The 15,836-nt window shown below is 42.6% G+C and overlaps 1 protein-coding gene and 1 pseudogene across 1 annotated transcript; one reads left to right on the top strand and one right to left on the bottom strand.

The window, feature by feature from the left end:
* Positions 1 to 3,162: 3,162 nt before the first annotated feature.
* Positions 3,163 to 4,921, bottom strand: LOC134037260 (cyclin-L1-like). Its single transcript, XM_062482539.1, has 3 exons — positions 4,693 to 4,921; positions 3,751 to 3,862; positions 3,163 to 3,309 (listed from the first exon to the last, which is right to left on the bottom strand). Exons 1-3 carry the CDS (start codon positions 4,919 to 4,921, stop codon positions 3,207 to 3,209), a joined length of 444 nt encoding a protein of 147 aa, XP_062338523.1. The 3' UTR covers positions 3,163 to 3,206.
* Positions 4,922 to 9,352: 4,431 nt separating this feature from the next.
* LOC134034866 (zinc finger protein 271-like) lies at positions 9,353 to 11,648 on the top strand (annotated as a pseudogene).
* The last annotated feature ends 4,188 nt before the right edge of the window (positions 11,649 to 15,836 follow it).

The raw sequence follows: 15,836 nt of genomic DNA, 5'->3' as shown, positions 1-15,836 counted from the left end.
ATTACAAACATGACACGGCACAAGGCTGGTTTGCTACTGTCTCTGTGGACACATCTCCAGACACTTCTAAGGTGGTGACTAGGTGTGTTTTGCCTTGTTGAGAGCCCCATGCATCTCATCCACCAGGAACACATGGCTACAAAAAGATACATTTTCTTGAGAATGACCTTCTTCTCACTCTCTCAGACGCTGTCACGTCCTGGTGCATTATCATAATCAATACTTATTTCATCTGAAGCATTGATTGTATCTGGAATATATGTTCAACATTGTCATTACACATTACATTTTTATGAGTAAGATTGGTTGGTTTATTATTTCTTTAATTACAAGAGCTGTTGAGGCTCATGCAGGTTGTTCTTGAAACTGTATCTGTACTTTAAGGAATACAATACTTTGTAATTCTGATGAAGACGGATAATTGTGTTGTATGGCTGTATTGGCAGAGACCTGAATAATACAGCCCATTTGTCACTGGTCACCCAGACACTCGTCTGAGACAGTCGGTGATTTGCATGAATGTTTAAATGACAATCACACTTTAATGACACACCTCTGGAAAGGTGGTCTCAACAGTCGAAGAGGAAGGTGGACCGAGGAAGACTCTGAAATTATCATTAAAAGTTGTGTTCTTGTAAATATAGTTCTAAACAGCTTTTAATGTTGTGTTTGATAGGATTTTGTTTCTTATTTTATGCATCACATTCTAGTAATACTTTTAATGTTGTAACATGTATATTTACAGGATTTAAAGAGATTGTGCATGCAGTGGTCCAACATGTGTTAACTTATTCCCTTGCCTTGCAAAGGAATCACACTTGGCCTAATTGTGTCAATCCTGAAGGATTGTTAAGGATTTTAGCATTAGCACCTAGGCTTTGGAAACACCTGTCTGACATTACATTATAAATACACCAGATTGTGCACATAGAAAGTACAGCAGAAGATCAAGAACCAGAACAAGCAAGACAGGCATTATTAATACCTTACTTTTTCATTGTTGTTGTTGACTATATTATAGTTTTTATAGTTTTATGGTCCTGTTGTCATTGATTGTCTAATTAAAGTCTTCATTTTGACACCATACTTTCAGAGTCAGGTTCCTCTATGGATACAATGTTGTACAATGTAATATCATTTTTTGTTAAGTTTGGCAACTGAAGCGTTGAGATACACAACTCATTAATGAGTCTATCTTTTAGAGTTCTCTCTTTTTAGAGAATCATTAAGTGTCCCAGCTGTGAATGATTTTATGAGGCAAGAGTTACCCCCCAAAACGTACCCATCAAGTTTGTTCAGCATTTGCACCCCCGTTATGCTGATGTCCTGAGTGCTCAACCAAAGACACTGGACATCAGGTAATAAGCGATAGAGCCTTGATGGTCTGTCGCCTCCTCATAAAAGGAATAAATATTTCGAATGGTAATTTTAATCTGCGATGACATTAATGTATAGGCAAAATACATGAAATGATGAGAATAAAACATTGTGGTCTTTGGTCAAATTGAAAAAAAACTTACATGTGGCAGTTGTTTGTCGCTTGAATTTTACTATCTCTGCCCTTGCCTGAGACTGCAAACATGACGTACTGAAATTACAAAACTCTTAGCACACACTTAACACAACAGGTCTGTGTACTAAAAGTTGGATACTTTTTTCCTTGCTTTCACACTGAATGCATTGAATGACATTGTTTTCACTGTAGAGACAGCGTAGTCCTGCCAGGAAAATTAGCAATCGAGGATCTGTATTGTTGTTGACCCTTTACCTCCAAAGTCAGATTTACATAACGGCCTGGCGGCTGGCACACACCTGAGAGGATCACAATGTAGACTTACAATACGAATTGGTGTGTGAGTGTTGCCTATGAATATAATTCACAGCACAGAAGACATTCTCGATGAGTTGACAGTGAGTACATGAGCATCTGTTGCACATCTGCATAGGCTACCACTGCCATCTAGTGGTAGACTGTGGTAATGCATGCAACCAGGCCGTGTGTGTGGAATAAATTGTTTATGAAATCCCCACCCGAGGCCACGAAATGCAGTGATACATGTCCAGTAACAGCACCTTAAAATGTTCTAGAAGAGGGGTCTTGTGTCGGCCTCAGAGGCATGTATACCAGAACATGAAACTAAGGCATGTTATCATTCTTCATGTTGCATTTACTTTCACACAGAGAGAAGCCTGAATCACCTCCTGAAGGGTATGACTTTAAAGGAACCTTCGTTCATCCAGCTTCATAGACACAACCAAGTGACGCTGCTGTCATAGTTTTTGTTTTTTTTATTGAGTAAAAATCTGACAGGAACACGTGCAGACTAAAAACCAGTGTAACAAATTCAACACAATCCTAAAAGGTTTGGAAATCAAGAGTCTGCATACAGCTTCACAAAAATATGGCCTCTATCATTCTGGAGACTGTTGAGAGTGGATAAGTGTATGAATGTATGTATGTAATTATATTTGTCCAGGAGGAGGCACTGTTGCGCCTCATATGACTTCAGTCACGTGTGACTGATGATCTTATAAAGGGGGATGTTCACCCTCTCTCTCATTCACTTGTTACCTGACTCTCACGGAGAGCAGCATGTTGTACTTTTAATAAATAATGCCACGCATTGATGGCTAAATAGATAAACGTCTAAATGTCCGTTCATTCCTCTGAATCATTATTCCGCTGTGCAGGTAGGCAGAAGGTATAAGCCTACCTGTTAACAGAGACCCCCGGTTAATCTTTGCGTCTGTACAGAATACGGCTTTAGAAGAACGCACACTTGTCCAAATCAGCTATTGCTCCGGCGACCCGGTGGCTTGGGCTCACTGTTGCCGTGTTGACTGGGCTTTGGCTTGAGGTAGGGTAGCAGCAGCGAGACTGGGTGTCGCCGTGGCGATGGGCTACGGCTGTGGGAACGAGAGCGGAAGCGGGTGCTGTAGGTCCCCGAGCGTCTGCTGTTGTAACTACGGTGGAGGAGAGAGGGAGAGAGAGAGAGAGAGAGAGAGAGAGAGAGAGAGAGAGAGAGAGAGAGAGAGAGAGAGAGAGAGAGAGAGAGAGAGAGAGAGAGAGAGAGAGAGAGAGAGAGAGAGAGAGAGGGGAGAGAGAGAAGGGGAGACAGGAGAGAGAAGGGGGTTAGACAGGCCTACACCAGACTCATCTACATCCACTCCCAATAACCCCAGGTTAAAGATGCAGGAAAGGTGTCTTAATGTCTGCGGGGAGAGCTGGAACACGAGGGAGAGCGTGTTCTGGACCGGGAGCCACTCCCACTCCTGCTGTTCCTGCCAATCCTGGCCTCCCTCCTCATCCTGAGAGACGGGGGGCAGAGAAGAGACGTTACACTCAGAGGAGATGAGCTTCACATGGCTCTGGTCCTAGAGGGAGTATGAAGTAAGTGTGCAGTGGTGTGTGTATTTGTGTGTGTGTGTGTGTCTCACCCGCTATGTTCTAGAAGAGGGGTCTTGTGTTGGCCTCAGAGGCATTCCTACCAGAACATGAAATCAAGCCATGTTATCATTCTTCATGTTGGATTTACGTTCACACAGAGAGAAGCCTGAATCACCTCCTGAAGGGTATCAGGCCATCCCTATCAGTATTATACCTATACAACTATGGGTGGCTATACAGAATGTACTGTACAGGTTTATTATGGTTCAGGGTAAACCTTACCATCTTTCCCTATGTACGGTATGTTTTTTTTTATTTTTATTTTTTTTATCTAATGAATAAGTGGTGTGTGTGTGTCTCACCCGCTGCGTGGGCTCTTGGAGCTCTGCGCTCGGTTGTCCGGCTCCTTCTTGACAGGTTTCAGGTTCTGGGGGTTTGGGGACTTGTCCTCTGACTTCACAACATTAGGAGAACCTGGGAGAACACACACACGCATTATCCTCTGGTAGTGGACAAAGCTGCAGTCCAATCTGCTGAACAAGGAAGGCAATGGTTAAAACAGGAAGTAGGTGCGTACTGATTTGGTGCAGAATCAGAATCAGAAAGGGTTTTAATCGCCATGAAAGTTTGCACAGACAAGGAATTTACTCTGGCAGGAAGGTGCATACATACAACATATAGGAGTGAATCTTAAATAAATATACAAGTCTAACTATACTACACAATGTGCAGAGTCTAATTAACTAATACTAACTAATACTAAGGGGGCAGGTATGTAAAAAAATCTATATATAAAGTATAAAATAGCTATAATGTACACTATAAATAAAAAAATACAAAGGGTACTTAGTGCAAAAGTGACATGGGTGCAAAGATGGCATGAGTGCAATAAATGGCAAATATTTAAACTCTTAAAGTCTGTGGTTTTAAAGACTGTGTGAGCCCTTGGCCTTGTTGAAAAGGCAGATGGAAAGAAACTGTTCTTGTGGCGTGAGGTTTTGGTCCTGATGGACTGCAGCCTTCTGCCGGAAGGGAGTGGCTGGAACAGAGTGTGTCCAGGGTGGGAGGAGTCGGCCACAATCTTCCTTGATCGCCTCAGGGTCCTCGAGGTGTGCAGGTCCTCAAGAGTAGGCAGATTGCACACCTCGAGGACCCTGAGGCGAGCAAGTAAGATGTGGTCAATATAACTTTTGAATATCGCTATACTGCCATTCGTGGCCAGGTCTCCTTGAAAAAGGGATTATGTCTCAACAGGTTTTCCTTGTTACATAAAGGTTGAATGAAGAATAAAAGGTTAGCCTCACAAGGTTTGGAGCCGGGGGAGAAGCCCCCCAGGGCAGACAGTGCAGGGGTCCCGTCAGGATTCAGCCCCTTGGCCTTCAGCTTGTCCTCCTGCAGAAACATCTTCCTCCTCTCCACCTCCTTCTCCAGATGATCGTAGTTTGGCTGAGGAGACAGGGAAGATCTCCTGTTGTTGATTCTCCAGAGTTGTAAGGCCCATTGTACCCTCTCCTTGTCCCATGGTGTGGTCATGGTGTGGTCATCTCGCCTCTCCTATCCGGTACCTCTCACCGGCCTTGACTTCCACATTCTCTGCAGCAAATCATATCACCCCGTGCACCCCTCCCTTTGCTAGCAGTTACACAGATCATCGCAGGATCCACACTGGAGAGAAGCTCTACAGCTGTGACCTCTGTGGTAAAACTTTTAGTCAGGCTGCCCATTTCAGAGTTCATAGCAGGATCCACACTGGAGAGAAACCCTACAGCTGTGACCTCTGTGGTAAAACCTTCAAACAGAATGGGGAATTGACAGCTCACCGCAGAATCCACACAGGAGAGAAGCCCTACAGCTGTGACCTCTGTGGTAAAACCTTTAGACAGACTGGGGAATTAACAGCTCACCGCAGAATCCACACTGGAGAGAAGCCCTACAGCTGTGACCTCTGTGATAAAACCTTTAGCCAGGCTGGCAATCTCAGAGCTCACTGCAGGACCCACACAGGAGAGAAGATCTAAGCAGCACACACTGACTACTTATGTCAAACAAATGACCTATTGAACAGTTTATGCATATCTATGATAGAAAAACCAAGAGGGTGCAGTTGTCCCAGCAGTCACCACCTGAAAGAACTTCTGTAGGACCCACAGCTGGAAGAACTACTGGCCTGTACCTACTGGGACAGCACATGCAGTAACACTAGATCTACAGTCCAACATGACAAAACACAGGGAAGATACCCTGTAACAATGGAGGGGAAGTTCTGTCAAACTGGATATAATCTTGCTAAACACTGACTAAAAACCTTTCAGTTTTGAAGGACACAGTTGTCATTTCATAAAAAAACCATCAAGGTGCTTAATATTCATTTCTGGTTGACCTCTGTTTATCTCTGCAGCCCTTCAGAGTGTCTGTGTATTTGACCCATTTGTTAAGTAAGATTGGTTGGTTTATTATTTCTTTAATTACAAGAGCTGTTGAGGCTCATGCAGGTTGTTCTTGAAACTTTATCTGTACTTTAAGGAATACAATACTTAGTAGTTCTGATGAAGACGGATAATTGTGTTGTAGGGCTGTATTGGCAGAGACCTGAATAATACATCCCCATTGTCACTGGTCACCCAGACACTCGTTTGGGACAGCTGTTGATTTGCATGAATGCTAAAATAACAATAACACTTTAATGACACACCTCTGGAAATGTGGTCTCAACAGTTGAAGAGGAAGGTGGACCGAGGAAGAAATTATCATTAAAAGTTGTGTTCTTGTAAATATAATTCTAAACAGCTTTTAATGTCATGTTTGATAGGATTTTGTTTCTTATTTCATGTATCACATTCTAGTAATACATTTAATATTGTAACATGTATATTTACATGGTTTAATATGAATTGGTCGTGTGTGAGTGTTGCCTATGAATATAATTCACAGCACAGAAGAGATTATCAATGAGTTGTCAGTGAGTATAGGCCTACATGACCTTATGTTGCATAATCACACATTAAATCGCGGACCCATCACGATAGGACTGATGTGTAGCATCAGACCAAAACGAAATAGTCTGTGGCTGCCTTGATTTACTACCTTACTACCGATTTGTGGAGATAGGTATGCCTGCAGCCTCCCGTCTCATGCCCTCCCGTCTCATGCCCTCCCATCTCATGCCCAGGCTGTCCAACGGTAAGTTCGGTAAATGTAAGTTCAGAGGGTCAAAAATACTAAATCGAGAATTATTTTACGGATGAGTTAAAGGTAAGTTCGTAAGCACGTTTGTTGCAATAAATTGAAAAACGTTTAAACTGTTAAATTAACAATTGTATCCATATAGTTTGCTGATTTCTGGATGTTATTGTTCTGTCCCTGATGTTAACGCATATTTGATGAAACCTGCGATGACCTTCATTTAAAACTGCATCAGCGTTTTATGTTGATACCGAATTTGTTAGCGAATATTAGCTTACGTTAGAGCAATTTATGGTTGCAGACTTTGATGGTTTCTTTTTGTGATTTTCCTTAAGCTACACATCAGTGTGTCTTTTAAAAAAAGAACACACCGCAGGTGACAAAATGCACGGTGCTGTACCGACCATCATTGTCCCCCAACCGTCGTGGTTGTGCCTAACCTTAACCTCGACCTCTGTGCTCTTACTTGACTCTGCTTGCTGACCTTAACCTCTCTCCTCTGCTACGACTCATGGCCTTAAACTAATCCTAACCTCAACCGTCGTTGTGACGCCTAAACTCAACCGGACCTCCCAGGCTGCAGCCATAGAATGGATTTTTAGTTTGTAGTCTAGCTAAAAAAAAAAAAACACTTACACCATAAGTAGGAAGGAGAAATAGCGGACCAGACGCGAGGAAGGAGAAATAGCGGAACAGGCGCGAGCTTTTATTTTGAAAAGTAGAAGCATGAGACGGGAGGGCATGAGACGGGAGGGCATGAGACGGGAGGGCATGAGACGGGAGGGCATGAGACGGGAGGGCATGAGACGGGAGGGCATGAGACGGGAGGGCATGAGACGGGAGGGCATGAGACGGGAGGGCATGAGACGGGAGGCTGCAGCCATATACTCTTGACAATTTCCCCAGAAATTAATAGTTTTACTTTGTGATGTGAAACACAATTGTGAAATGTAATGTACAATATTAGCTGATATTATTAAGGAAGTAGGCCCACATCTACTTTCGGAAACGGTAGTCTAATATTTCACTGAGGCATTAGCATCATGACATTAGCCTCTGTTGCCCGGTGGTCTACAGTGGTCTATGATGCATCTGTTTTCAATAGTTAAAATAAACATTCCTCACAAATACATTTTCGTTGTAGGATTTATTATGACATTACATTACAAGTAAACGATTTGTTGGTGAAATTAGCATTACCTGTGGTTTCAAACCAGTGTTTCTCACTGCAACGCTGTAGCCTACGCGAGACACACTACAAAACATCTACACAGCTGTTACGGAAGTCAAACGGCGACAGAACATGTTCGGCACTCCCCTTACTTAATTAAATCAAGTCTTTTAATTGGTGAAACTATCTGACTACTAACCTGAACTTCATTGCCACAGCCTAAACTTTGTCAATCTGTTCATGAAAATAATTTACTTCAGCCTAAACCGTACAACGGAACGTTGCATCGAATTCAACCAACGCAATCGCTACCAAGACGAACACAGCAGTAGTCTAGTAGGCTACTGTACCGTAGTAGTACAATTTACCGGGGCAGCTTTTACCTTTGGCAGAACATTCGTTTCGCATCTGTTAACTTGGGGGATAGCTAGGCTAACTATAGCTTCAATGCAAGGCAGCTTCTCCACACAGGGCTATATATATCGCATTTTGCGTTGTTACTCACAATGATCGCTACCCGTGAGCTTTTTATGAATGAGCGATTTACCACTAAATAAATCAAGCTTATTTACGTTTTGGGGGGCATATTTTCAGTTAGCAGATGAAATCGCGATTCCATCTTCTACTGCCTGTAACGTCTTAGAATAATCTTCAAAGGGGGTTCTTTATTAATGAATGAATGCAATATGAGTAGGCTAAATGCCTGAAAATATCACTAGAAGGGAAAAACTTAAAAGGACGTTTAAGTCATAGAGATTAGGTCAATTTTTACACCGGTCTGCCAAATGTATTCGTTGATTCAGCTATGAGGCTGCCTCTTGCAGGGGAAATGAGAAGACATCTATTTCATTCTACACTTCACTCGTATTTTGAGTTGTAAATGAGCAGCAAAAAAAATATGCTTTTAAATCGATGTAATCTTTATAAATAATAAGTAGGCTATGCATTTTTATATAAAATATACAGAAATATCAGTTGTAAAAATTTCATTACAAAACGGACCCCTGTGCAACCGACGCAAGCAAGCGCACCCTACAATTTCCCCAGAAATTGTACCCTCTCTAGTTATCATTGGATTTAAAACTTTGCAATACCAATCCAAAGTCATTTTATGGTTAATTTGCATGTAATGCGTATTTTGTAGGCTAATCATATAGCCTATAATTTTGAAGAAAACCAAATTACTATAAAGAGGAGTTGTAGGCCAAATACATTTTTTCAGTGTTTTGTGTTTCTCCAGTAAAAATAAACCTGAGAGACATACACCTCTCACCAAATGATCAACATTACATATGCAAAGTGGACATTATGACCAAAGACAAAATATTCCATTTATATGTAAAAGCTGCAGATCTTATACTGGCCAATCATACTTGATCATGGGCGGAGACTAGACAAAGGAGACACCTTAAGGCTCCAGAGAGACTACAGAGACTCAACCAGAGAGACTACAGAGACCCAACCAGAGAGACTACAGAGAGAGACTCAACCAGAGAGACTCAACCAGAAACAGCAGTAACCAGACAGAGGATCAACCAGAGAGACACAAGCTTCCAGAGACTATATACAGGATCCAGAGAGACCAGACAGAGAACAAAGAGAGAGAGTTATGGAGACACATCACTGTGACACAGGTGGGAAGAGCCTTTCCTCACCCAGTAACCTCAGGAGGCACATGAGGATCCACAATGGAGAGAAGCCCTACAGCTGTGAACTCTGTGGTAAAACCTTTAGACAGACTGGGGAATTAACAGCTCACCGAAGAATCCACACTGAAGAGAAGCCCTACAACTGTGACCTCTGTGGTAAAACATTTAGCCAGGCTGGCCATTTCAGAGCTCATAGCAGGATCCACACTGGAGAGAAGACCTACAGCTGTGACCTCTGTGGTAAAACCTTTAGCCGTGCTAGCAATTACACAGATCACCGCAGGATCCACACTGGAGAGAAGCCCTACGGCTGTGACCTCTGTGATAAAACCTTTAGCCATGCAAGCAGTTTCACAACTCACCGCAGAATCCACACTGGAGAGAAGCCCTACAGCTGTGACCTCTGTGGTAAAACCTTTAGGCGGGCTGACCTTTTGACATCTCACTGCAGGATCCACACTGGAGAGAAGCCCTACAGTTGTGACCTCTGTGGTAAAACCTTTAGACTGACTGGGGATTTGACAGCTCACCGCAGAATCCACACTGGAGAGAAGCCCTACAGCTGTGACCTCTGTGGTCAAACCTTTAGACAGGCTGGCCATTTAACATCTCACTGCAGGATCCATACTGGAGAGAAGCCCTACAGCTGTGACCTCTGTGGTAAAACCTTTAGCCGTACTAGCAGTTACACAGATCACTGCAGGATCCACACTGGAGAGAAGCCCTACAGTTGTGACCTCTGTGGTAAAACCTTTAGCCATGCAAGCAGTTTCACAGCTCACCGCAGAATCCACATTGGAGAGAAGACCTACAGCTGTGACCTCTGTGGTAAAACCTTTAGGCGGGCTGGCCTTTTGACATCTCACTGCAGAATCCACACGGGAGAGAAGCCCTACTGTTGTGACCTCTGTGATAAAACCTTTAGACTGACTGGGGATTTGACAGCTCACCACAGAATCCACACTGGAGAGAAGCCCTACAACTGTGACCTCTGTGGTCAAACCTTTAGCCATGCTGCCAATTTCAGAGCTCATAGCAGGATCCACACTGGAGAGAAACCCTACACCTGTGACCTCTGTGGTAAAACCTTTAGCCGTGCTAGCAGTTACACAGATCACTGCAGGATCCACACTGGATAGAAGCCCTACACCTGTGACCTCTGTGGTAAAACCTTTAGCCGTGCTAGCAGTTACACAGATCACTGCAGGATCCACACTGGAGAGAAACCCTACACCTGTGACCTCTGTGGTAAAACCTTTAGGCGTGTTGACCATTTCAAAGCTCATAGCAGGATCCACACTGGAGAGAAGCCTTACAGCTGTGACCTCTGTGGTAAAACCTTTATCCATGCTGGCAGCTTAAGAGGTCACCACAAGATCCACACTGGAGAGAAGCCCTACAGCTGTGACCTCTGTGGTAAAACCTTTAGACAGACTGGGGTATTGACAACTCACCGCAAAATCCACACTGGAGAGAAGCCCTAAAGCTGTGACCTCTGTGATACAACCTTTAGCCAGGCTGGCAATCTCAGACGTCACCGCCGGACCCACACAGCAGAGAAGATCTAAGCAGACCACACAATTTGTCAAACAAATGACCTTTTGAATAGTTTATGCATATCTATGATAGAAAAACCAAGGGGGTGAAGTTGTCCCAGAAGTCACCACCTGAGAGAACTTCCTTATGACCCACAGTTGGAAGAACTACTGGCCTGCACCTACTGGGACAGCACATGCAGTAACACCAGATCTACAGTCCAACATGACCGGACACAGGGAAGATACTCTACCCCTCTAACAATGGAGGGGAAGCTGTGTCAGACTGGGTAGAATCTTGGTAAACACTGGCTGACACCTTTCAGTTTTGAAGCACACATTTGTAATTTCATAAGAAACCATCAAGGTGCTCCATATTAATTTCTGGTTGACCTCTGTTTATCTCTGCAGCCCTTCAGAGTGTCTGTGTGTTTCACCCATTTGTAGAGTAAGATTGGTTGGTTTGTTATTGTTTTAATTACACGAGCTGTTGAGGCTCATGCAGGTTGTTCTTGAAACTGTATCTGTACTTTAAGGAACACAATACTTAGTAGTTCTGATGAAGACGGATAATTGTGTTGTAGGGCTGTATTGGCAGAGACCTGAATAATACAGCCCCTTTGTCACTGGTCACACAGACACTCGTCTGGGACAGTCGTTGATTTGCATGAATGCTAAAATGACAATCAGACTTTAATGACACACCTCTGGAAAGGTGGTCTCAACAGTTGAAGAGGAAGGTGGACCGAGAAATTATCATTAAAAGTTGTATTCTTGTAAATATAGTTCTAAACAGCTTTTAATGTCATGTTTGATAGGATTTTGTTTCTTATTTTATGTATCACATTCTAGTAATACTTTTAATGTTGTAACATGTATATTTACAGGGTTTACAGAGATTGTGCATGCAGTGTGGTCCAACATGTGTTAACATATTCCCTTGTCTTGCAAAGGAATCACACTTGGCCTAATTGTGTCAATACTGAAGGATTGTTAAGGATTTTAGCATTAGCACCCATAGGCTTTGGAAAGACCTGTCTGAGGACATTACATTATATATCATTCACTGTACGTCACGCTAAATACATCAGATTGTGCACATAGAAAGTAAAGCAGAAGATCAAGAACCAGAACAAGCAAGACAGACACAATTTATTCCTTACCTTTTTTTATTATTGTTTACTATATTATAGTGTTTATAGTTTCATGGTGATGTTGTCATTGATTGTCTAATTAAAGTCTTCATTTTGACACCATACTTTCAGAGTCAAGTCCCTCTATGGATACAATGTTGTACAATGTAATATCCTTTTTTGTTAAGTTTGCCAACTAAAGTGTTGAGATACACAACTCATTAATGATTCTCTCTTTTAGAGTTCTCTCTTTTAAGAGAATCATTAAGTGTACCAACTGTGAATGATTTTATGAGGCAAGAGTTACCCCCCAAAACGTACCCATCAAGTTTGTTCAGCGTCAATGCACCCTTCAGCCCCGTTGCGCTGGTGTCGTGAGTGCTCAAGCCAAGGACACTGGACATCAGGTAATAAGTGATAGAGCCTTTGTGGTTCTGCTGCCTCCTCATGAAAGAAATACATATTTCGAATGGTAATTTTAATCTGCGATGACATTGCGAGGTTAATTTATATATAGGCAAAATACATTGAATGATGTAGAATAAAACACTGTGGTCTTTGGTCAAATTGAAAATAAAGTTATATTACCTGTGGCAGTTGTTGAATTCTACTATCTCTGCCCTTGCCTGAGACTGCAAACATTACAGGTGTTGTACCAACATCGGCGACCTATCGAAAAAAGATTAGCAAAACAGTGTGGCAAGCAACAACAAAAACATTACAATTGGTTTAGCACATTTGTTCGTTCTGAAATTACAAAACTCTATGCACACACTTAACACAACAAGTCTGTGGACTAAACTTTGGATACTTTTTTCCTTGTTTTCACACAGAATGCATTGAATGACAGCATTTTTTTTTGTTAGAATCACTGTAGAGACGGCGTAGTCCTGCCAGGAAAATTAGCGATCAAGGATCTGTATTTTTGACCCTTTACCTCCAAAGTCAGATTTTAAAGAATATATTGTGCTTATTAAAGTTATGCATTGTGCTTATTAAAGTTATGAACTTAGAAGTGTGCTCAGGCTTAAACATTGGGTCTCACACTGAGTGTGGGAAGCAGGCTGTTCTTTGTGTCTCTATCTCTTCATTTTCAGAAACAACCTTGAAACAGGGTGGAGACGGCACCTGAGCACGAGAGAACAAGCTCGACCCTTTTTTGATACTTGTGTTTCAATTGCACTGTATAAATATATGCTGGGGAGGGACAGATAGCCAGTTGGACTTCGTGAACCAGCCCAAACTCTGTTGCGGGTAGGGAAACGTAGACAACCCCAGAGCTCTGTACGTGTTGATTTCCAACTGCTGCATTAAAGCTGATATTATGGGACCTCTGCGACTCCAGACCACTCTTTCTAGAACACAGATTTGTGTCATTGAATACCATCATTACATATTGGAATAGACACATAGATATATCCTTCAATTTACATAACGGTCTGGCGGTTGGTGCACAACTGCACAATCACAATGTATATTTACAATACGAATTGGTATGTGAGTGTTGCCTATGAAAATAATTCACAGCACAGAAGAGATTCTCGATGAGTTGACAGTGAGTACATGTACATGAGCATCTGTTGCACATCTGTACAGGCTAACGCTACCATCTAGTGGTAGACTGTGGTAATGCACGCAAACAGACCGTGTACTATGTCATGTGTGGAATAAATTGTTTATGAAATCCCCACCCGTGGCCACGAAAGGCTGTGATACACGTCCCGTCGCAGCACCTTAAAATGTTCTAGAAGAGGGGTCTTGTGTTGGCCTCAGAGGCATGTATACCAGAACATGAAATCAAGACATGTTATCATTCTTCATGTTGCATTTACGTTCACACAGAGAGAAGCCTGAATCACCTCCTGAAGGGTATGAATTTAAAGGAACCTTTGTTTATCCAACTTCATAGACAGAACCAAGTGACGCTGCTGTCATAGTTTTTGTTTTGGGCCTCTCTAGGTTAACTTTGTCCTCTCTCTCTCTCTCTCTCTCTTTCTCTCTCTGTCTCTCTGTCTCTCTCTGTCTCTCTCTCAGGTGCCTCCATGTAGGGTGGGGGTCGTCCATGCACAACAGATGAGAAGCACTTCCAGTGGACTGGGCCCTGTGTCGGGGCAGGGGGCTGTACCACAGAGACATCTTACCATACCGTGGACTACATCCAGTAAGGTGCTGTCTGATACACTCAAATTGAGTATCTCAGAAGGCTGGACAATGAATACAGGAAAAAAAGGGAGTTGAATAGATTTAAATAGTATCACAATATGGGAGGATGTGAGACGATAAGCAGAGCCTTCGCAAGCATAGACAAAAGGACACTGCATGCTAGATAGCTTTTGTTTAGGTCTTTAGATAGTGCTCCTAGAAATGACCTTGACATTCCTTCTATTTTCCTTGTTTAAAGTTGCATGGCATTATGCACTTTAGTAATATTGTGACCTCTGACCTACCCTAGTGTCACAGGCATTTCCTAGTCGCACCTGACAAATAACTCATTTATGGCCATGCAGGCATAAGACAACCGCCGACCTCTTCAAGGGTTACACATTTTTGGGTTTGCAATCCCTAACAAGCTTCCCTCTGATTACTGAAAACCTTTCCAGCTGGTTCTCACCCCCACTAACCCTCTTTATTGCTTGTATCCCCAGTCATATGGGCTAGTATTCCATCCTCTATTGCTCCAACACTCACACTCCTACAGCTGCTCTGAAATAAAAACGCTGTCTGCCAGCTGCTCTTAAATAAAACTGCTGTTCCTTAAAATAAAAATTACATCAGGGATCTATTATGATCTATCTTTGAGTTTGCATCAATGTTTATGTCAACTCCAAGTATCTTTACAGGGTCAATTTGGTTCTAGCAGCCTTTGGTCACAGGCCTAACAGCAGTTTACAGACACTCACTCCTAAAGTTACTGGGTCGTAAGCTATGCAGATTTAGTTTAAGCAGGCTCTGCTTACCTTGTTATGATGGGCCAGAGTGGGTGTCAGTCAACCACCTGACACTCACCCTGCTCCCTTACTCTGTCTGCTGGGTCCCCTTCTCGGGGACCTACTCGTCCAGATCTCTCTCCCCCAAACACATCGGAGGCCACCATTTTGTTGAGGTTCTAATTTGGGTGGAGAAGAAAACAAGATTAAATGCCAGACCAAGTTCTTTATAGTTAAATAAGATAAGAAATGATGCAAATCAAACAATGAATACAATACACCATGGTGTCTCAATCTATAGATTGTCGATACCAGTCAATGTTACCAGTCTCGCTAGGGTAGAGAAGACAAAGGCCTTTGTGAGAACAGTCTTGTCAGAAGTCTTGGAGAGAGTTCTGCCTAGCCAAGTTCTGCCTGAGCCCCACAGGGCACACAGGTCTTGTACCCCTCCTGAGAAGGAGACGTTTGTCAGACGATGTCCTCATCCTATTAGGTTTCAGAAGGAGTTTGTGGGCAGTGAAGAGGTCTGTCCTTAAACCACAGATCAGTTTACAAAAATTAAAGATAATAATTACTTCATTATTTTTATACTGTTTGATGTTTGAAGTTTGATCTATACCCTGCTAAATTAAGCTCAGGAGCACATAACCCTTGGTTCAGGTTTCCTCCTAAGGGAGGAATCCTAATTAACTCATCGATGACTACACATCCTATAATGCTGCACACAAAATTACAGCTTCTTACTTTAAGATTTGAGTATGTAAATATGCTCTCAAACCGTATGTGTGCCTTCCGCAGCGTCAAACTTGACATTTCTCCATTGAAAGTGGTTGGGTGGACGATAATTGGG

Source organism: Osmerus eperlanus, chromosome 2 (genome assembly GCF_963692335.1).
Source record: "Osmerus eperlanus chromosome 2, fOsmEpe2.1, whole genome shotgun sequence".
Lineage (NCBI taxonomy): Eukaryota > Metazoa > Chordata > Actinopteri > Osmeriformes > Osmeridae > Osmerus > Osmerus eperlanus.
Note: the sequence above shows the minus strand (reverse complement) of the source record. Positions and strands in the feature narration are given on the sequence as shown.